This window comes from Trichosurus vulpecula, chromosome 6, assembly GCF_011100635.1.
Source record: "Trichosurus vulpecula isolate mTriVul1 chromosome 6, mTriVul1.pri, whole genome shotgun sequence".
Taxonomy (NCBI): Eukaryota; Metazoa; Chordata; class Mammalia; order Diprotodontia; family Phalangeridae; genus Trichosurus; species Trichosurus vulpecula.
In genome coordinates, this window is record NC_050578.1 from 157,881,364 (window position 1) to 157,904,842 (window position 23,479).

A 23,479-nucleotide genomic window follows, 5' to 3' on the forward strand; every position below is an offset into this window, starting at 1 on the left:
TTCCATATTCACAGCTAATGTGACATATCGCAGCTCTATCTAGTTTCTTAAAAGAATTCTTTTCCTCCCTCTCTCACTCTCTTCCCATCCCCTTCGCCGTCTTCTTTTCCCTCTTCTTTCCTTTCTCTTTTGGCTCCTCTCCCTTCCCTCTCTTTCTCCCTCCATCTTTTCCATTTTTTCCTCCATCTCCCTCTTTTTATATACTCACACTGTTAAATCTGGAAAGACCATTTCAAATACAGAGAAGGGAAATACATTCCAGAAATTTTCTCCATCGAAGCCCTTCTCCCAGGCCTTGTCTTTTGAATAAGGGCCAAGTTTCAGTGAAATAGCGTGGAGCTCTCTCACCTCAGGCCCTCATCACAGGTGTGTAATAATAAGAGGCTGGTAAGAAGCAGGAGGGAGGTTATAGGACCTGAGGTGTTCATGGGTAGATATTACTAATAAGCCAGGGAGAATATCTGTCTTCCTCTTGGGGTAAACACAAGCCACAAGCTAACGGGAGAACTAGGGTACATCATTTACTATTTCAAGGAGGATAGGGTACTGGATCTGGAGTCAGAGAACTTAGATTTGAGTCCCCATTCTGCCGCTTGCTAACTCTCTAACCTTGGGAATTAATCTTACTTCTCGGCCTCTATGTCCTAATCTGTCAAAATAGGAGATATAATGGTTTTATTGAGAGGTAGTATGGCATAATAGAAAGATAACTTGCTTTCAGGGACACTTTAGTTGGAGTCCAGCCTCTGACATACATTGGCTGTGTGACTTTGGGCAAGTCATTTAATTTTCTTGGTGTTATAGCCAATCCTCTAATATTATGAGATGCAGAAAAGGTGGTGACTTTCAATGGTAGAAGCAACTATGAGACAAGAGCATTTGAATGGTCTTTTTGGGCTTGATAATATCTACTGCGGCATTGTACCAAAACTAGATTCTTCCCCCTCCTCCAATAATTTGTTCATTTGTAAAGATAAAGGCTAGAAAAGCATTTGTTAAAATGATTTTTCTCCTTTTTGTGTTCTGTTTTGTTTTCATGAACTCTGTTATTATGATGGTGGCTAGGGACCTCAACAGATCAATGTCGTCTGGATCTCTCCATATCTCCAAGAGCTTCTTCCCCTCACAAGTGAGTGGCATTCAGCTCCTGCTGAAATGACTCTTCTGAGGGCCAGCTTAGAGCACCCTTTTTGATTTTCAGACAGCTGTAACATTTAGAAATTTCTTCCTTAGCAGCTGAATGCTACCTCCTCTGTAACTCCCACTCATTGATCTTAATCTCACCCTCTGTGATTATAGAGATTGTCTAATACCCCTTCCATATGGCAGCCTTTGAAATGTTTAAAGACAGCTATCATGTCCCCTCTCCCCCCACCCCCAAGTTTTATCTTCTCCAGGTTAAACATCTCTGGTTTCTTCAATGTTTCCTTATCCGATATGGTTTCAAATTAATTATCCTGATTACCCTTCTCTTTACCACACACCTGTTGGTAATTTTTCTTTAGATGGTCTGGCCATAGCAGAGATTGCTATTGAGATACTTTTTTCTAGAACCTGTCCTGCTTTTTATGCAGCCAAAGATAGCATTGCCATTTTTAGTCCATCATTTCATACTTATATCGAGTTGGCAGTTGGCCAATATCCGTACATCTTTTTAACATGAAAAAGGTCTTTCCTTCCTGTAATTTCCTAAACATAAGTATAGGATTTAAACATTTGTCCATATCAGATTTCAGCTTGTTGTCAGATTTCATCTGTTTGATTTGGCCTGTCATCCTAACCAACAAGACTCAACCAGTTTTTCCATCAAGGAATAATACTAATTGTCACCTTAGAATATGACCGTGAGAGCATTCTGAGGGATTTAGCACGTGGCCTGTTGTACTCAAAGGAAAGATCTAAAGTCCATCATTGGGAATATTTATATTTTTCATCTATTTACATTGATCCGTAACTGACTTAATTGACACAAAGAAAGATTGTGCTGTGTTTCTAGTATAAGTAGGGTGATGCAAATTGTCGTACCTGGATGGTGATGGACTACTAAGGTCTCCAGAGACAAAGGTCTTCTAGAAATCAGATCTCTTTGGGAAATGATTCATGATATCCTGCTTTTCCTTTGGCAGTTTGGGAACACATGCTACTGTAACTCTGTACTGCAAGCATTGTACTTCTGTCGGCCATTTCGAGAAAATGTATTGGCGTACAAGGCCCAGCAAAAAAAGAAGGAAAATCTGTTGACTTGCCTGGCAGACCTTTTTCACAGCATTGCTACTCAGAAGAAGAAAGTTGGCGTGATTCCACCAAAGAAGTTCATTTCAAGGTTAAGAAAGGAGAATGGTGAGTATAAAGCAATGCCTTGTTTAAAGCATGACTGGTCTTGCCTACTTTCCCATAGAGTGGGAAAAAGTTAATGATGGGACTGAGTGGATCAAATTACTTCAATCTCAAGGTGTTTTCAAGGGTCTGCCATTTTGTTGTTGGTGGCATTCCCTCTACTAGTGGAGAATGCAATCCTTATTAGATTTAAAAAAAAAATCAACTTACTAGTTTTTTTTTCCCCAAGAGTATTGCCATGCCTCTCCCTCCCAACTCTCCCCCCGCCCCCCCAAAAAAACCCATCAGCCTTTGGCCCACCTAGTGCTGAATCTGTCTAGCCACAGACAATATCATTATTGGGCCTATATCCAAATCCTCTTTTAGCTTGATGGACCCTTTTAGAGATTGTTTTCTGCTGATATAACCTTTGAGGAGTGAGGTATGTCTCTTTATATCAGAGAGGTTTCAAAATGGGCTTTTAATGGAGGTATGGTTCCTATATCAGGGCAAAATTTATAATCTCATTTTAACAGGAAGGTCTATGAACTTTTTTTGGTATTGTGTCTATAGTTATATTTAAAAAAATTGGTTTTCTTTGTAGTTAATTTTGCACTTAAATAAAAAGTTTTTTTTCTGAGAAGGGGTCCATTTGCTTCTGTGAAAAGAGTCTGTGGCACCAAAATAGGCTAAACACCTCAGTTTTAGAATGATCTCTCAGGGGGATTCAATGTGTTCTGTTTGGTCTGAGTGAGAAGAAGCAGAACCAATGGGCAGAAGATGCCAAGAGGCAGTTTTAGGCTTTGATGAAAGTCAATCAACAAGTATTTATTAGCACTTACTATGTGCCAGGCACTGTGTTAAACACTAGGAATACAAACACAAGCAGAAATAAAGATAGTTTGTGCCTTCAAGGAACCTACGTTCTAATGGGAGAAGACAAAAGGAATAAAAGGAAGCTGGAAAGGTGTGTTGGGGTGGTGGGGGTGGGGGAGACACACTAAAGTATGTGGCATAGGTGCTGTGTAGAGGATGTAAGGAGTGCAGCCTAGGGTGTAATGAGATGTTGGCTGGCATGAGTGCCCTCCAAGGAGAAGCCGTCTGATCAGACAGAGAGAGCAGGCCAAAGGATAGAGCTTGGTACTTCCAGTGTGTGGATACCAGGGTTTGAGGGAGTTTAGGATGGGCATGGAAGAGGAAGTCCAGAGTGGAGCTTGTAGAGGAATGAAAAGGAGGGGAAAGAAGAAACTTCTAATACTTAGAGCAATCTCCAAGTGTAGTGGGCTGCTTCAGGAGGTGGAAGATTCCCCTTCATTGGAGGTCTTGAAGTGGAGGGTGGATATAATGTCATGGAGATTCTTTTTCAGTTAGAGGTTAGACTTGATGGTTGCAGAGAGCCCTTTCTACTCTAAAAATTTTGTGGTTCTTGTTTGGGGACAATCCCCTCCCCCCTCCCCCCCCAAAATCTTATAGGATCATATCCAGGGTTGGGTAAGAGAGATACTTGCCCCAGGCATCCTTCTAAATAGAACACCAATTGAAAGAAACACTTTGATCCATTATTTAAACAAATTTATACTATCTTGTACGCTTGTCATAAGTAATTACAGTAAATGAATATTATCTCATACTAAGTAGTGCTTTAAAAAACAGTTCTTTTTAATTAGATTGTCTGATCCAATTGAAGAATATCAATGTGAAAAACACTGTGTTGTGTGTTCAGATGACTTGCTGCTGCCCTGGTTTCTTTTTCTGGTTTAATTTTTTTCCTTGGAAGAGAAGAACTACATGGGATGAAAAACTGTTTGGAGAATAAGTTAAAATTTTTGAGTAAAGCAGTTGTTTGATCTATGTTCAGGCATATCTTGTCCTCTAGTACTATTCAGTTTAGCAAAAGCTCGTTGTTATATGAACTGACCTTAGAGGAAGCAGTAAGACCCCCTGGAACATTGGGATAAATGTTAAAAATGGACAGTGACTCAGATGACAATATGACAGATTCTCATTCCTTTATAGTGAAGATTGCTTATAAGTATTAATGATGGTTTAGCTTTTTATCATAAGCTTCCTATTGGACATTTCAAACTGGATGTCCTGTAGGCATTTCAAATGCAGTGTGTCCAAAATAGAATTTATTTTTCCACCACCATCCCCCCTTCAAACTTCCTTACTTTTTGTTAAAGATAACCATCATTTTTCTAGCCTCCCAGTTTCATAATCTTGATATTATCCTTAATTCTCCCTCATCCTATAAAGCTAGACCCTTGCCATTTCATTTCTACATCTCTTATGTCTGTCTCCTCTCTACTCACACACTTTAATTCAGTTCCTCATCACCTCTCACCTAGATTTTTTTTAAATCATGTTTTATAATGAGCTTAACAAAATTTCCATATGTATGTGTATATATGTATATGTGTGTGTGCATTTGTATGTATGTCTATACACACACATCTGAATACAAAAAGAAGATTGTACATGAAACCTTATCTGGATCTTATATGAATTTTGTCTAGACCACTGAGAATCAGGGGTGTGCTGAAGCCAGGGGTGTACCTATGTGTAAGAATTGATTATTAAATTTTTGCTGTAAGCATTTATGCTTCGGAAATTGGCAAATGCTATAGATCAGGGCTTGATTTATTGTTTTGTTGGTTGACTTAAGAAAGTGATGCAGAAAATATTAATAATGCAAATTAAGCTTAAAACTCTGGAAATTTTTGGAGAGCCAGTTGTTAAACATTTACCAGCACATTCCTGATAGTCATATCTAAAATGGTCTCCCTCCCTTAATTCTCTCCCTTCCTTCCTCCCTTCATATAGTTGCCAAAGTGATTTTCCTTAAATATCAATCTAACCATGTTACTTCCCTACTGAGTAAACTCTAGTGTTTGTGTGTTGCCTCTAGGATCACGTATAAGCTACTGTGTTTGACTTTTAAAGCCTTTTCTGGCCCCAATTCTTTTCAGCCTCATTACACAGTTCCTCCTTTCCCCTTCTTTAGTGGTCTAGACTTATCTCTGTTCTTGAATGACACTCCATCTCCCATCTACATGTCTTCGTACTGGCTATCTTTCCCCATGCTTAAATTGAAGTCCCCATCAGCTCTGACTCAGGATCCCTCTCTTCCTTCCGGACACAGCTTGAGCACTGCCTTTACATGAAGCCTTTCCTGGTTCTACCCCCTGCTCCCCACCCCCCAACTCCTATTTCTCTTCTTCCTTACTTACCTTGTAGTTTATATATTGTCTATCTATATTTTTATCTGTTGTCTCCCTTTATACAATGTAAACTTCTTGGATTATTTAATTTTAGATTTGTTTCCCTAGAGCCTACTAGAGTGCCTGGCACATGTAGTAGCTGCTTAATAAATGCTAGCTGATTGAAACAATATTGAATGCAGTAAACTACATGTAAATTACGTGTAAATACAGTAAATTACATTACTATGCCTGTAATGTAATGTTGGTTATGTATATGCCAGGGTCAGCCTCGTATGCTTCATCAGATGTACATGCTATACAAAAGTTAAATTCAGAATGTAACAACTTTGCTTTGGTTCTAGGAATCTGTCCTCAAATTTAGGAACTAATTACATGATTCTGTCAAAAATTGATTAGTCCCAATTGGTTTGCACAATTTTGTTTCATTCTTCATTTTTATGGTGTCCAGTAATCAAACATTAGTACCATAGTACAAGATCTTTTCCCATCTTCTCTGCTTATCATCCCCCCCCCAGGCCAACAAATCCTGTGACCCCCCCCCCAAATCCTTTGCCCTTCCCCAAATATTCATCTCCATTTCCTTTCTTGCTCTTACCTGACCCACGTTAGCATGGTGCCTGGCACATAGTAAACACTTAATTACTAAATGCTTATTAACTTACTGTGTCACAAAATGACAAATAGGAAGAATTCCAAGAAACTTGGGAAGACTTGGATGAAGTGATAACAGCAAATTGAAGTAAGCAGGAGTGACAGCAATGTATGTAATGAATACAATGATGTAGCCTGAGACCAAAATGGATTTGAGCTGAGAATTGAAGGAAGGCAGGAAAGCCAGGAGGTTGAGAGAGATAAGGAGGGAGAGAATTCCAGCATGAGGGATGGCCAGTGAAAGTGCCTGGAGTTAGGACATGGAGGGTCATGTTTGAGGAACAACAAGGGAGCCAGTATCACTGGACTGGAGAGTATGACTGTGGACTAAGTTGTAAGAAGACTAGAAAAGGGGGGACATGTTATGAAGGGCTTTAAAAGCCAAACACAGGAGTTTATATTTGATCCTGGAGGTAAAAGGGAGCCACTGGGACTTTTCGAAGAAGGGGATGACATGATGAGACCTGTACTTCAGGATGATCTTCTTGACAGCTGAGTGGAGGATGGAATGGAGGGAGGAGAGACTTGGGTCAGGGAGAGCACACAGAAAGGGAGATTTAAGTTGAGTGTTGAAGGGAGCTAGGGAATCCTCTCACACACAAGAGAAATTCTCATTTCTTTCTATGTCCTGTTTCAATACCCTTTAGCTTTGGATCACTGGAATCTTTAGGAGAGACCTTAATTCACTGTAGCTAATTCACAGTAGGCTGAATAAGCCATATTAATATAATAGATACTTCCTTTTTTTTCCTGAGGCAGTAGGGACAGTGGATAGGTTCCTGGACATGAAGTCAGGAAGCCCCAGATTTAAATCCTGCCCCAGACACTAACTAGTTCTGTGATCCTGAGAAAGTCACTTCACCTCTCTTCCTTAATTTCCTCAAATGTAAAATAAAGGGGTGAGTGGTCTTTTTCAGTGCTCAACCTATGAGCCTATGTCATATAATATTCAAACTTTGTTTTATCAGGAAACAGAACTTTAAAGAAATATTCATATTTAAAGCAAAAATCATACATTATATTTTGGAGATTTTCTTTATCATTCAATTGCAGCTCTATGGAGATCTTAGGTCTTGGAAAATAAAATTGTAATGGTCAAGAATTTTTCTTAAAGCTAGCTGCATAACACAGATAAGTGTCCTAATATTTTATACTTGTTAAAATAAACATTTAGGCATGGTACTTAATTTTAAATATATATTTTTCCTCCTGAGAAATGGAGAGCAATATAGTGAATTTCTTTTTTTTTTCCAGATCTCTTTGACAACTACATGCAGCAGGATGCCCATGAATTTTTAAATTATTTGCTAAACACTATTGCAGACATCCTGCAGGAGGAGAAAAAGCAGGAAAAGCAAAATGGGAAGTTAAAAAATGGTAACATGAATGAGCCTGTGGAGAACAATAAACCAGAACTCACCTGGGTACATGAAATCTTTCAGGGAACGCTGACCAATGAAACTCGATGCTTGAACTGTGAAACTGTAAGCTTTAGAATTCTTTTTCGTTTTGAAAATTGTGTGTGTGTGTGTGTATATATACATTTTATATGCATGGTCATTCCTTAAATAGCAGCAGAAATATCCCAAAGCCTACTATAGATGAGGCATTGTTCTAAGAGAACATCAAACTGTCCAAATGTCAAATTGAATGTATATGCAGGATGTATGTTTAGATGTATCCACACGTGCATATATGGGGAACTCAAAGACAAAGTTTGATCTCTACCCTTGAGGAGCTTATATCTCTACAAAATATAAATGCTTATTCAACAGAATTAAACAGTTTTTACTGCTTTTGTTAAAATTATTCAGTATGCTAGGTATTTTTCCCACCTGGTCACCTGCAAATTCGATAACATACCATTTCTATGTTTATCTGAGTCATTAATAAAAATGTTGAAATGCAAATGACAAAGCACCAGATCCCTGGGGCGCTGTACTAGAGACTTCCTTCTAAGATGGTAGAAAAGCATCAATGACTTACTCTTTGAGTCTTATCCATTCGTATAGTTCTGAATCCATCTAACTCATCTATCATTTTGCCCCTTGCCTCTTTTCCTTAAGAATAGTTTGAGAAGCTTTGTCAAAAATGTAACATAATGATCATAAAAGATTGTGCATTTTGAAAATTTATGTTGTGTTTTCAGTAAATTTACTCATTCATCATTGTAGAAACAACTGAGTTTAGCATCTAGATAACAAGGACAGTTAATTGAAATAGGAAGCTATAAGATTGTATGTGCTGTTGATAAGACATTTCTCTGAGCCTCTAATTCCCCTTCCCACTCCACTGCATTTGTGAAATCTCCCAGTGGGACCAAACTGCAGGAGACTGTGCCGAGTAGATTAGCCCCTGGAGAGCTGTCCACATGATAAAAAGAACTCTATGTTTCTTGTAATTGTGGAGAAACAGCTTTCAGCCTCAGGTTCTGGAAAACAATGTTGTTTTTCTGGTTCTCACTCTTTGGAAGTCAGTTGGGAATGTTGCCCATACTTGCTGCACAAATGTCAACAGAAGGATTTGTAGAGACAGGGCTGGTTTTCATCTCCATTCACAAGTGCCATGGAGAGACCATTTTCCAGTTAACCTTGGTAAAGTTACTTCAGAATTGCAAAGCTGGGAATTTGCCCTCAGTTTTACATTGGTTCCTCTTTGGCTTCCTTCCTTCCATTTTCTAGATCTATTGAATCATAATATACATGCTTTCTTTCTTTTTGAATTTTGTCCTCTTGCCTCCAAGGTCAGCTGGAGTGCCAACTAGTTTTGCCACACCTATTGTTCCCAGGGCTCTTCATGTGAATTCATCCCAATACAGTAAGAAGGTTGTTTCAGAAGTTACTGCTTTATTTAGTTCCTGGTCTTTAGGGGCAGGTTTGTCTACAGTTTCCTTAGAACTTAACTTTTTGTAGGTGTTTGGGACCACCTTATTGTCATTCATGCTTTTCTTCTCTGTACCTTAATATGGAATTGTCAGTGCTGATTATGTAGATAAGTTTTATCTACCCTGAAGGAATCAGGGAGTGTGGTGGAAAGAGCACAGGATCAGGAGAGGAGGCAGAACCTGGGTTCTAGTTCCATCTCTGACACTTAGTGAAGTAACATTGAGTAACTCATTTTGTGCCTTTACTTCATCACCTATAAAATGAGGGATTTGGATATAGCTGTTCTCTAACGTCCCTTTCAGCTCTGTTCAGTAGTTTTTCAGTCATTGTCTGACTCTTTGTGAAAGATCCTGGAGTGGTTTGCCATCTACTTCTCTGGCTCATTTTGCAGATGAGGAAATAGAGACAAATAAGGCTAAGTGACTTGTGCAGTCACGCATTTAGTAAATGTCTGAGGCCAGATTTGAACTCAGGCAGATGAGTCTTCCTGATTCCAAGCCCCGTGTTCTGTCCACTTCACTACCTACCTGCCTTTCCAACTCTAATATAACCTTTAATACCCAGGGACCTAACACTCATGGGCCTCCCTTTAGCTATAACAGGTTCTAGGTGAGGGGTGGGGAACCTGCGACCTTGTGGCCCTCTAGGGCATTCCGTCAAAAGGCTGTACTTGAGGACCTAGAAAGCCACATGTGGCCTCAAGGCTGCAGGTTTCCCACCCTTGTTCTAGATATTTTGTGGCCAGAATCTTGTCCAAACTGTAGCTTATTAGGCCCACTTTTACCAGTTAACCAGATTTAATTGATAGGAGTACAGTAACAGTAACAATAGAACATTTCCCTTCCCCCACAATACATTTTGAACTCACTCTCCCACAAATGTAATCATTCTCAGTGGGAAGAGCAGACCTTCATAGGCATCATATGTGGGACATCCACGTAGGGGGAACAAAGACATCCAGGGTTCACTCATCAAGGGGAATATACACAGGAAATATGTGTGCCTAGGACAATATGCATGGGGCGTGGGAAGGGTAACTCATGCTTCTGATACTGCAAGGCTGCCATGATCTTCTACTGATCTCACTGTGCTGCTTTCTGCTCAAACCTCCCTCACTTCCCCCACCCCCAAGCATTGCTCTCCGTGGCTACCTGCCAGGTGTTGTGTCTCAGGTGCTCCCTGATGAATGATCCCGGCTCCCTGGTGGTGTCGTGTCTCTGCCCCAGCTGTTCTCTTCAGGTGAGGGTGGGGGATGGGGAAGTATGCTTTAATAAACCTCTCCTCAGTGGGCTTCTGCTCTTTGGTCTTGCTAAAAAGAAGGCAACAAATTTGACCTGCTTTTTCAGCTTCCTCTTCTATCTTAGCTTTGGTTCAAAACTGAGGTAATATCCTCAGAACAACCTGTCATCCCAGCCACTTGATGAATAATCTTCTTTCCTGAAGGGAGGACCATGTTGCATTCTCAACCAATGACCATGAAGTCTCATCTCCAGTTCTCAAGCAATAGAATTGGAGCTCTTCCCTTCATCCAGGCTGTACTAGAAGAGACAGAAGCCTAGCTCAAAATCAAGTCTTCTCCTTGAATTCTTCTGTTTGATTCTTCTGTGCTCTGTTGGTTTCTACCGAGGTCTCCTCTGAGTCTCTTAGTTCGTCTGTCTTTTAACTGAGGGTGAGAAACGCATTTTAGTTTTTGGTCATTAGAATATGCCTGGGACTCTGCTTCCTCAAGTGAAGAAGGAGCTAGTGGAAAAGTGAGTAGTACTGTAGCAAGAAAGAGGCTTTGGCCTCTACCTATAAGCCCCTTTTCTCTTATGCAAATAGCAATGGCTGCAGACTTGTCCCATTTCCTCCCAGTTACGAATCTCTACTGATCTCTCTGCAGCTGTATGATTTGATGTAGAATTGAGGAACTTAAAACTAGAGAACTATTGAATGAAAGCAGATTTTTAATTTGGACTTAATAAAATTTAGACAAGAACAGAATGAGGTTTTAGTGGGAAGTTTTATTTTTTAATAAATGGCGTGTGTGCCTGTGGTCTCTGCTGTTAGAACTAAGTTAGTACTTTTGTTGTTCAGTTGTTTCTGACTCTTTGTGACCCTATTTGAGACTTTCTTGGCAGAGACACTGGAGTGGTTTGCCATTTTCTTCTCCGGCTCATTTTACAGGTGAAGAAACTGAGGCAGACAGGGTTAAGTGACTTGCCTAAAGTTAGTAAGTATCTGAAGCCATATTTGAACTCAGTCTTCTGATTCCAAGCCCAATGCTTTATCTGCTGCACCACCTAGCTGCCTGAGGTACTAATTGAAACTAATAAGAGATACATGCTCTGAAGCTAGACAGGTGGAGGGGAAAGATCCGAGTTTGAATCCTGACTCTGCTATTTACTCCATATACAATCTTGGGCACGTCATTAACCACTCTCATTCATTCCTCATCTGGAAAATGAGGAATCTGGAAAACATCCTCTTTTAGGAACTTTATAATTCTGTGATTCACTGAAGAAAAAAGAACAAGAACTTTTTTTTTTTAAATAATATTCCTAGCATTTCTTGGGCTTGAAAGTTTCCTTGGAGACAATATTTTCATCTCATGAGAAGGAAGCATGAGTTTGGGAAAAGATAATAATCCTGGTTTTGAATATTTTAAGTTCGAGATGGTGAGTGGAGGACATCCAGGTAGAGATGACTTGTAGAAACTGAGAGATTCAGGACGTATACATTTGGGCATCATCTGCATAGAAGGAGGCAGCTGAATCTATAGAAATAAATAAGATTCCTGAGGGAGAGATTTGGAGAAAAAAGGGGACCAAGAACTAACTCCTGGGGAACATCTCCATTATTGAACTGAGGAAAAGAGGGTAGTAATTAAGACAAAGGAGGTACAACTAAAGACGCAGGAAGAAAACCAGTAGAGAGTGTCATGGCTCTGAAGCTTAGAGTGATGTGTGAGTAACCAAAAGGAGGGAATAGCCAGCTGTTTTCTTCAGAGAGATCAGAGGATGAGGACTGAGGAAAAGCCTCAGGGATTTAGTCGTTAGCAGGTAATCAGTGTCTTTTAAAAAAAGTAATATTTTGTTTTTCCCCCAATTACACACAAAAAGACAATTTTTAACATTTGTTTCTTAAAACTTTTGAGTTTCCAATTCTCTCCCTCCTTCCCTCCCTTCCCCTCATTGAGAAGGTAAGCAGTTTGACATAAGATGTACATGTGCAGTCATGCAAAGCATTTCTATATTAATTATGTTGTGAAAGAAAACACAGACCAAAAAACAAAAACCAAGAAAAATGAAGAAAGCTTTGATCTGCATTCAGACTCTAGTTCTTTCTCTGGAGATGGACAGCATTTTTTATCATAAGTCCTTAGGAAATGTCTTGGGTCATTGTATTGTTGGGAATAGCTAAGTCATCTGCAGCTGATCATCACACAGTATTACTGTTACTGTGTACAACATTCTCCTGGTTCTGCTTACTTCACTCTGCATCAGTTAATGTAAGTCTTTCCAGGTTTTTCTGAAATCATCCTGTTCGTCATTTCTTATAGCACAGTAGTATTCCATCACAATCATACCACAGCTTGGTCAGTCATTCCCTAATTGATGGGCATCCCCTCAATGTCCAATTCTTTACTACTGTAAAAAGAACTACTATAAATATTTTTGTGTACCTGCGTCCTTTTCCTCTTTATTTTTTATCTTTTTGTGATACAGACCTAGTAGTGATATCTCTGTGTCAAAAGGGCAGGCACATTTTTATAGCCCCTTGGGCATATTTGCTATATAGAATGGTTAATTCAGTTCACATCTCCACTAACAGTGTATTAGTGTCTCAGTTTCTCCACATCCCATCCAAAACTTGTCATTTTCCTTTTCTGTCACATTAGACAATCTGATAGGTGTGGGGTGGTACCTCAAAGTTGTTTTAGTTTGTATTCCTCTAATTGATGGTGATTTAGAGCATTTTTATATGACTGTTGATAAGTTTCATCACTTTGAAAACTGCTTGTTCATATTCTTTGACCATTTATCATTTGGACAGTGGCTTTTATTTTTATAAATTTGATTCAGTTCTCTATATATTTGAGAAATGAGGCTTTTATCAGAGATACTTGCTGTAAATTTTTTTTCAGTTATGATAACTGTGTATTTTCCTCCATCCTATTTTCCCTCTTTATCCTACTCTCTCTCCCTTGTTACCATGTACATCCTCAAAAGTATTTTATTTCTGGCTACTGCATCCCCCAATCTGCCTTCCCTTTTATCAGCACCCCATCCTTTTCTTCCCTTCCCCTTCTACTTTTCTGTAGGGTAAGATAGATTTCTATGCCTAACTGAGTGTATATGCCATTCCTTCTTTGAGCCAATCCCAACTCCTCCAACTCCATTCTACCTCCCCCTTTAACCTTATTGAATTCCTTATGATTTCTCTTACCTGTTTACCTTTTTATGCTTCTCTTAAGTTTTGTATTTGGTGATACTTGTAACATGTTCACAAGCCTCTTTTCTGCCCTGGAACTGTGTCCAAGATCCTTGCTTTCCTACAGCTATAAGATCTGGTATGTTAGTGCTCCTCTTCACCCTGGGACTGTGACCTGGATCCAAGTCCAGGTAATGCACAAGTACTGCACCCAGTGCCAGCAAAGGGACCCCTTGGACTAGTTGTCCAAGGCCCTTACTGTGTGTGGGCCCTTACTGTCTGGAAGCAGCTGCTGCCACCATTGATTCAATCACTCCAAAGGCCTGTTATCAGTGTCTTTTAAGGGAGGCATTTTAATAAAGTGGGGTAAGTGTAGCAAGACTGTAAAGTATGTGAAGGGGAATAAGGCATGCGAAGAGTAGAGAAGAAAGGAAAGAAAAAAGAAAGGAAAGAAGGAAGAAAAAATGAAAGAGAGAGAAAGGGAGAGAGGGAGAGAGAGGAAAGAGTCACTACAGTTTATTGAGTTGACATGCTTAGACTTTAGGAAGCTCACTTGTGCGACCAACTAGAGGATGGACTGGGCTGGGTAAAAACTTGAGGCAGGGAGAGAACCCAGAAGGTTGTGGTAGTCCAGGTATAAGGTTATGAAGGCCTGCACCAGGCTGGCAGTTGTGTGAGTGAAAGAAAGGGGTGAATATCAGAGGTGTTGTAAAGGTAGAAACAAGACAGGTTAGATATGTGGAGTGAGCTCAAGCAAGGTGTGGAGGATGACATTGAGGTTGTAAGCCTGGTTGACAGTAATAGGGGAATTTCGATGGTAGAAACGTTTTAGGGGAAAGCTAATGAGCTCTCTTTTGGACTTGATGTGAGTTTTGAGATGCCTGTGGGACATCAGTTTGAGATGTCTAAGAGGCAGTTGGTGATATGAGACCAGAGCTTAAGGCTGGATGTGTGTGTGTGTGTGTGTGTGTGTGTATACATATATACATATATGTATACACACACACACACATATATATACACATATATATACATATCTACATATATATATATGTATATATATATTTATATATATATAATATACAGGTTTGGAAGTGATCTGAATAGAATTGGGCTCAATGATCATTGACCCCATGGGAACAGATGAGATCACCAGACAAGATAGCATAGAGGGAGAAGAGGACAGCCCTTAAGAGATGTCTATGGTTAATGGGTCTGACCTGGAGACAGCAAAGGAGATTGATAAGGAGCGTATAGATAGATTGGAGAAAAGCCTATGGATCACTGTCATGAAAAGCTAAAGAAGTGAGACTATCCAAAGGAAGAGGGTGTTGACAGAGTCAAAGGCCACAGAGAGGTCCAGAAGGACCTCATTAAGAGAAAGGCTATTAGATTTGGCAAGTAAGGGGTCATTGCTAACTTTGGATAGAACAATTTCTGTTAAATGCTGAAGCCGGTAGGCTGATTACAGAGAGTTTAGAATAAAGTAAGAGGAGAGGAAGTGGAGATAATGTATTTAGATGGTTTTCTCAAGGAATTTAGCCAAGAACGTGAGGAAAGATATAGAATAATAGCTAGTGGGGGTGGTTGGATCAAGTAAGGGTTTTTTGTTTTTTTCAGAATGAAGGCATAGATGGAAAACATGAGCATATTTGTAGGTAGCAGGGAAGCAGCAGGTAGATAGGAGTTAAAGATTAATGAGGGACTGAGGATGCTAAAGAGGCCAGTCTGTTGGAGAAGACAGGATGGAGCAAGACAAAAGGTCCATTACAGGGGCTTGCCTTGGCAAAAAGAAGGGCTCCCTTTTCCTGTGAGATGGGTAAAGGAGGAGACAGTGGAGGAAGATATCTGAATGGTGTAAGATGAGGAGGAAGGAAACCAGAACTCCTGGTGCATGACTTCAGTGTTTTTTGGTGAAGTGTGAAGCCTGAGGACCTTTGATGAAACTTCTGAGGTAAGACAGCCAGTCAGTTAGGGAAGTGTGAAAGGATTATCTTGCTTCAGTGAGGGCCCAGGTGAGATTACATAACATGATTTTGTACTGGACACAGTCAATATGGATCTTGGTTTTTTTCCAGTCACTTTTAGCAGCCTGAATGAAGGCAGTGTATTTGCAGAGTAATCCAAGTTTAGGTTTTGGCAAAGCCTGATTGGCTCTAGGCCAAGGGGCCAAGCAATTTGAGTGTAAGAGATAGTATATAATTTTTTGTTTTTTTAAATAAATTTATTTTTTATTTTTAGTTTACAACACTCAGTTCCACAAGTCTTTGCGTTCCACATTTTCTCTCCCTTCCTCTCCTCCCCCGCAAGACAGCATGTAATCCAATGTAGGGTCTACATATACCTTCACATTGAACTTATTTACATAATAGTCCAGTTGTAAAGAAGAATTACATCCAATGGAATAAATCATGAGAAAGAAGAAACAAAACCAAAAAAGAAGAAAAAAAGAGAGCAGAAAGTTTGCCTCAATCTGCATTCAGACTCCATAATTCTTTCTCTGGATGTTTATAGGTTTTTCCATCATGAGTGTTTTGGAGCTGTCTTTGAACCTTGTATTGATGAGAAGAGCCATGTCTGTCAAAGTTAGTCCTTACAGATATTGTGTGGCTGTAATTGTGTATAATGATCTCCTGGTCTGCTCCCCTCACTCAGCATCAGTTCATATAAGTCTTTTCAGGTCGTAATGAAGTCCTTCTGCTCCTCATTTCTTATGGCACAATAGTATTCCATTACATTCATATACCACAATTTGTTTAGCCATTCCCCAATTAATGGGCATCCCCTTGATTTCCAATTCTTTGCCACCACAAAAACAGCTGCTATAAATATATTTGCACATACTGGTCCATTTCCCACTTGTGTGATCTCTTTGGGGAATCAGCCCTAGAAGTGGTATTGCTGGGTCAAAGGGTAAGCACATTTTTATAGTCCTTTGGGCATGGTTCCAAATTGCTCTTCAGAATGGCTGGATCAGTTCACAACTCCACCAGCAATGTAACAATGTTCCAATTTTCCCACATCCTCTCCAACATTTATCATTTTTCTGTTTTGTCATTTTAGCCAATCTGACAAGAGAGATGTGGTACCTAAGAGTTGTTTTGATTTGCATTTTTCTAATCAATAGTGATTTAGAACATTTTTTCATATGACTATAGATATCTTTAATTTCTTCCTCTGAAAACTGCCTGTTCATATCCTTTGACTATTTCTCAATTGGGAAATGACTTGTATTCCTATAAATTTGGTTCAGTTCCCTGTATATTTTAGATATGAGGCCTTAATCAGAGACACTGGTTGTAAAGATTTTTTCCCAGTTTTCTGCTTCCCTTCTAATCTTTGTTGCATTGACTTTATTTGTACAAAAACTTTTTAATTTAATATGATCAAAATTATCCATTTTGCATTTTGTAATCCTCTCTATGTTGGGTCATGAATTCTAGGGATAGTATATAGTTGAAATGACTTGCCCAGTGTCAAGACAGGGAAGGGAAGAAAGTAGAGCAAATGTAGAGTAATGGTCTGAGAAAGATAAAGCATAGATGGATTGGAGGTCACAGTGAGGGCGAAGAACAGGATTAGGGGTTGTAAGGAGCAAGGAAACATAGAATAATAAAAGAGTATGATTAAATAAGGGAATTGTGAATTTCACAATTATGGAACTAGAACACTTGCAAAGCCAAGTATATTCCTGTCTGTGTAGATGAGGTGGAATGGACAATTAACTCTTGGGAAATGAGTAAAGTGAGAGGGTAATGAATTGAAGTGCAATCAGTGCTGGAAAGGGTAACTAGGGATGCAGAATCAACGGGAGAGAGCTAGGGATAGTGAGTGCAAGAAGATGCCATAATAATAATAATAAGTGACATATATTGGAAAGTTAGGAAACAACTAGGTGGCGCAGTAGATAGAGTGCCAGGTCTGGAGTCAGAAAGACTTACCTTCCTGAGTTCAAATCTGGCTTTAGACATTTACTAGCTGTGTAACCCCAGGCAAGTTACGTAACCCTGTTTACCTCAGTTTCCTCATCTGTAAAATGACCTGGAGAAGGAAATGGCAAACCACTCCAGTATCTGTGTCAAGAAGAGCCCAAAAGGGGTCACAAAGAGTCAGACACAACTAAAAATGACTAAACATCAACAATAATCTGTGTACTTTGGAGTCCCGTAGTAAGAAGGTAGCAGTTGAGGTGGAGCCAAACATTCAACTCATTAAGGAAGGAGAATATTCTGGGGATTGGTAGGTAACAGCAACCAGAATATTGTTTGTATGGCACATTTGGATTGAGCAATGGTGATAGAGGGATTGTCTAGATGTGATAATGGGGGGAGAGGAGCATTCTGACTTCCCCAGCATGACCAGTGAGTCTAACGGTGTGAATAAAAGTGCAGCCAGTCAAAAGACATTTTTAAAAACCCATAAATATATTTTTATTTATTTCATTAAATATTTCCCAATTACAATGAAAATTTTTAATATTAATTTTTAAAAATTTGGAGTTCCAAATTCTCTCCTTCCCTCCTGCTACTCTCCCATTGAGAAGGCAAGCAATATGACATCAACTACATATTAAAACATATTTTCATATTAGCCATGTTGTAATAGGAAAAAAAATCCCAAGGAAAATAAAGTGAAAAAAAATGCTTCAGTCTGCACCAAAGAGTTCATCAGTTCTCTTTCTGGAGGTAGATAGCATTTTTCATCATGGGTCCTTTGGAACTGTCTTGGATCATTGCATTGATCAGAGTAGCTAAGTCTTTCACAGTTGATCATCTTTACAATACTGCTCTTATTGTATACAGTGTTCTCTTGGTTCTGCTGACTTCCTAGATTTTTCTGAAACCGTCCTCCTCATCATTTCTCATAGCGTAATAGTATTCCATCCCAATCAAATGCTACGACTTGTTCAGCTATTCCCCAATTGATGAATATCCCCTCAATGTCCAATTTTTTGCTACTGCAATAAGAGCTGCTATAAATGTTTTTGTATAGATAGGTCCTTTTCCCTTTTATCTCTTTTCCTTTAATCTCTTTGGATTATGGACCTAGTAGTTGTAGTGATGGACCAAAGCAGTTTTATAGTCCTTTGGGAGTAGTTTCAAATTATTTTCTAGAATGGTCGGATCAGTTCACAACTCCAGCAACTGCGCATTCAAGTCTCTGTTTTTCTACATCCCCTCTAGCATTTGTCATTTTCTTTTCTGTCATCTTAATCATTCCGATAGGTGTGAAGTAGTATCTCAGAGTTTTAAATTGCATTTCTCTATTCAATTGTGATTTAGAGCATTTTTTCATGTGACAATTTATAGCTTTAGTTTTGTCTTCTGAAAACTGCCTGTTCCTATCCTTTGACACTTTATTAATTGGGGAATGGCTCATATTTTTATAAATTTGGCTCAGTCCTTCATTTGATACATGAAACCTTTATCAGAGAAACTTACTGTACATTTTTTGTCTGTTTTCCTTCTAATTTTGACTGTATTAATTTTGTTTGTGCAAATCCTTTTTAATTTCATGTAATTAAAATTATCCATTTTTTACTTTTCTTGATCCTTTCTATGTCTTGTTTGGTCATAAACTCTTCCCTTATCCATAGATCCGACAGGTAACTTTTCCATACTCTCCTGTTTTACTTATGAAATCACTCTTCATGTCTAAATCATGTATCCACTTTGATTTTATTTTGGCATATGGTGGGAGATACTAGTCTTTACCTATTTTCTGCCAAACTGCTTTTCAGTTTTCCCAGCAATTTTTGTCTAATGGTGAGTTTTTGCCCCCAAAACTTGGATCTTTGGGTTTATCAAGTGCTACATTTCTATGGTCATTTACTGTTGTGTATTGTGTACCTAGTCTATTCCACCGATCCACCCCTCTGTTTCTTAGCTAGCACTGGATTGTTTTGATTATTCCTGCTTTGTAATGTAGTTTGAAATCTGATTCAAAAGACATCATAGTTAAAACACCTATTTTTAATCAGCACTAGAAAGGGTGGCCAGATATGCAGTGTTAACAGCAGGGAGCTAGGTCTCAAGGAGTGACAGAAGATGCTTCTATGATAATAAAAATAAACAACTGAAATTTATATAATAAGGCTTGTAAAACACTTTGCATAGTTATATCATTTGATCCTTAGAACAACTCTGTGAGGTATTATTACAGTTTTACAGATGAGGATACTGAGGTGCAGGGCAGTGAAGGGGCTTCTCCAAGCTTCCACATCTTTTAACTGTCTGAGAAAGGATTTTGTTTCATATGTTACTGACTCCACCACCATCTATCCATCACAGCAAGCTGCCTCTATAATTGTCTGTGTTCTTCTTTGTAGTAATTTCCATAGCACATCCTAAGTATCTTGAGAATAGACACTCTCATTTTCATCTTTATATTCCCAGTACCTACTACATAGTAGGCACCTAATGTTGAATTCAAAAGAATTGCTGGGGGGGGAGGTATCTCTAAGCCCCTTGTTCTTCGTTTTATCCATCCTACTGACTGCTTGTTTCTCTGTCATTTTAGTGCTTTTCTCTCACCTCCGTGTGAACATGAACAGGGAAAGCAAAAGGATCTAGAAAGAAATTTGTAGTTATAAATTCTGCACCAGAGGTTTAAACTGTGTAGTGAAAGGACAATTTGAGATTTATCTAGGGGGATTTTTTTTTTCATTCCAAACTTCAATTTTAAATCCTTTAAGACTTATTAGTGGTGATTTTGGTAGTTACAGTGTGGATAATTGCAAGTAAAACTTGACTATTGAAAAGCTTAGCCATTATATAGCCTTGGACCTAATATGATTTTTTTCTTTCTACAGGTTAGTAGCAAAGATGAAGATTTTCTTGACCTTTCTGTTGATGTGGAACAGAACACATCAATCACACACTGTCTAAGGTAAATAATGGACTATGTCATGTCCCTGTTTATACCTTTTGGGTTAATTTAGTGATACACAAATTTAAAAAAAAAAGCCGAAAGATTTCCTCCCATTGTTCAGGAAATATTTCTGCCCAGCTCTTCTCAAATTTGTCATTTCATTGACTTCCATCCCTCCTGGAGTGGATTGAAAGTAAATAAGAGTAGGCATTGAAAGGGAAGATCTGTAGAAAGCAAAAGCAAGAGTATACACTAGAAATTTTTTTTAAAGTTTTAAATGTTTGATATTCTGTTAATTCCTTAAGTATAAGATGTATGCCTTTTGCTTATTTTAATTGCAATTGTGTAAATATATTGGTTTTGTGGAAGGAAGGAAAGCAAGGGAAGGAAAGGAAGGAGAAAAGGAAAGGGATAAAGGAAGAATTTTAGATCTTTGTGTCAGACACTGTGCTAAGTGCTGGGGATAAAATTACAAACAAAAAAAGTCCTCACCCTCAAGGAACCTACATTCTAATGAGGGAAGACTTCACGTAATAGTCAAGTGAAAAGCTGGGAGGGAACAAATGAAGGTACCTGCGCAGGGGAGGGGCATGGTTTTGAAGGCCAGATAAAGTCAGGAATTGGGCTGGAAGTGGAATGAAGGCAGACTGGGCCTGGGCCTCTCTATTCCAAGAAGAACTCCCCAGTGAGAGAAGGCAAGGGAGACATTGTGGAGAGATATACCAGGATGAGCTGCATAAGGGGGTGGTTGGTTATTCCAGGGGCTGAGAAAAGCCTCCAGGAGAAGGGACATGGTTTTAAAGTCTAGAGTAAGTTGGGAACAGGGTTGGGAGATAGACAGGGACAAACATACAAACAGATAAGGCAGTCAATAGAAAGGGATCGCTTGCAGTGCAATCCCATGAATTTTTTTTTAAAGTAAGCTCTTCCATGTTACTTTTGTCTTTCTTTTTTCTTTTCCTTTCTTCTTTCCTTCTTTCTTGCCTCTTCCTCCTTCTCCTCTCCGCCCCCCCCACCCACCTCCCACCAAGGATCTAATATTCTGAGGGGGACAAGATGTACATAAATATGAGAGGAATGCAGAGAGGAGATCTGGGTGAAGTGCTCTGAGACATAGCAAGGAGAGCTTACTCTTGGGGTGGGGATGGGGGTGCTGGAGGATGGGCTGGGAAGGCTCTGTAGAGGAGAATGTAGCACCTGAGTTGGGAAGGGAGGGAATTCACCACGTGAGGATGGATGGAGAGCCCATTTCAGGGATAGAAGACTGTGAGCAAAGGCATAGTGATGAAAGAGACCCAAATGAGATCAGGAAATAGAGAGTTTGGTGAAATAACTCAGATCCTGCCTTCACAAGAGTTGTCAATCTAAGATGGCGACTAAGTCTCCTATACAAGTAACTGGTATCAGGCAAAATGTGCTAAGTCCTAAGGAAAGAACTCATAGGCTATAAAAAATGTCATATTGGATAGACCACTTTCTGGTGAGGGCATCAAGAAGGCTTCATGGAGGAGCAGGGGCTCCCGAGTTGGGCTTTGAAAGAGGGGAGCAACTCCAACATATGAACCTGGTGGGGAACTATAGTAGACATTTAATAAGTGCTTATTGACTGACTCACTGATCTACAAAGGGAACCTAATGAGCAAAGTTATGGGAATTTGGTAGATTGGGACAAAAACAGAGAATGGTAAGACTACCAGTTTTGCTGTGTCACAAACTATGAAGGGAATACTGTGGGATAAAGCTAGACCAGAAGATTGGAAGGTCTTGAATGCCCAGTAAAGGAGTATTACACTTGATGGGATCACCAGGGGACTGACTGGGGGAAGGTTTGGTAATAGGAGGAGCTGATGACCAGGAAAGAAAGATTCTGTCAACTGCACTTTACTCCTCAATTGGAATTTGTTTGGAAGGGGGTGGGGCATAGCAGCAGCAGCCAATTCTATAACTCTTTAAGTAAGGCTTTGTGATTTAAAAAAAAATCTGAACTAAATAAACAGAGTTTATTTAGTAAAAGTAAACAGAAAAAGAGGATTATATATGCATCTTAAAGATTACTATTCCTTTTAAATATAAAATAAATTCAGCATGTCACTTTCAGAGATGGCCTGCTTATCTGTATTTCCTTCTGGCCATCTTTCTGTTTTCTTCTTGTCTGTATTTCTTACTGGCATTCCATCTGTTCTCTGTATATTCTATTTGTTAAATTTTGTTTTTTCTTATTAATTAGCATTTATTTCTCTCTCACACCAACTCTCCCACTGGGAAAAAAAAAAGAAAAGCGAAAAAACTCTTGTAACAAATATGCACAGGCAGGCAAAACAAATTCCAGAATTGGTCATGTTCCAGAATGTATGTTTCATTCTGCATTGTGAATCCATTCCCTCTCTGTCAGGAAGCAGGCAGCATAGTTCTTCGAAAATCCTTTGGAAGCATGATTAGTCATTTCATTCATTGGTCAGAGTTTCTTAAGTTTTTCAGAGTTTGTTTTTACATGATCGTGATTTTATAAATTGGTCTCTTGGTTCTTGTATAGTTTTAAAAATGATTCAGTGATCTTTTCTTTTTCTTTTTTTTTTTTGGCAACTATCACTAGCTCTCTTCCACCCTTCTTTTGAAAAATAAAGCACATAACAAAACCCTTGTAACAAATATTAATAGTTAAACAAAACAGAATCCTATATTGCCCTTATCCAAAAATGTATTTCGCATTCTGCACTTTCAGCCCATTGCCTCCTTCTGAGGAGACTGGTAGCATATTTGGTCATCAGTGTGTGCTCCAGCCTTAGTTGTTCATAGTTGATCATTGCATCAGTTGTTAAATCTTTCAAAGTTGGTTTTCTTTACGATTTTATTATTGTAAAAATTGTTCTCCAAGTTATACTCCCTTAATTCAGCATCAGTTCATATAAGTCTTCCTGGGTTTCTCTGAGCTCTCTCTTTCCTCATTTCCTAGAGCACAATAATAGAATATTCCCTTATATTCACATATCATAGTTTGTTCAGCCATTCTCCAATTGATAAACACCCCCTTAGTTTCCAGTTCTTTGCTATAACAACAGTGAAACAAGCTGCTGTAAACATCCTTGTATTTAGGAACAGTCCCTTTCCTTTCCCCTTGAT

The 23,479-nt window shown here is 39.1% G+C and overlaps 1 protein-coding gene across 2 annotated transcripts in view; it reads left to right on the plus strand.

Moving 5' to 3' along the window:
• Positions 1-23,479, plus strand: part of USP46 (ubiquitin specific peptidase 46) — a 59,723-nt gene that overhangs the window by 22,474 nt on the left and 13,770 nt on the right. The window contains exons 1-4 of one of the 2 annotated variants that reach the window (XM_036763449.1): positions 1,075-1,129; positions 2,127-2,340; positions 7,446-7,675; positions 20,301-20,377. In XM_036763449.1, coding sequence (XP_036619344.1) covers positions 1,082-1,129; positions 2,127-2,340; positions 7,446-7,675; positions 20,301-20,377 — 569 coding nt within the window. In that variant the 5' untranslated portion in view covers positions 1,075-1,081. Of the gene's footprint in view, positions 1-1,074; positions 1,130-2,126; positions 2,341-7,445; positions 7,676-20,300; positions 20,378-23,479 lie in introns of those variants that run through there. The other variant, XM_036763448.1, reaches the window with a different exon arrangement.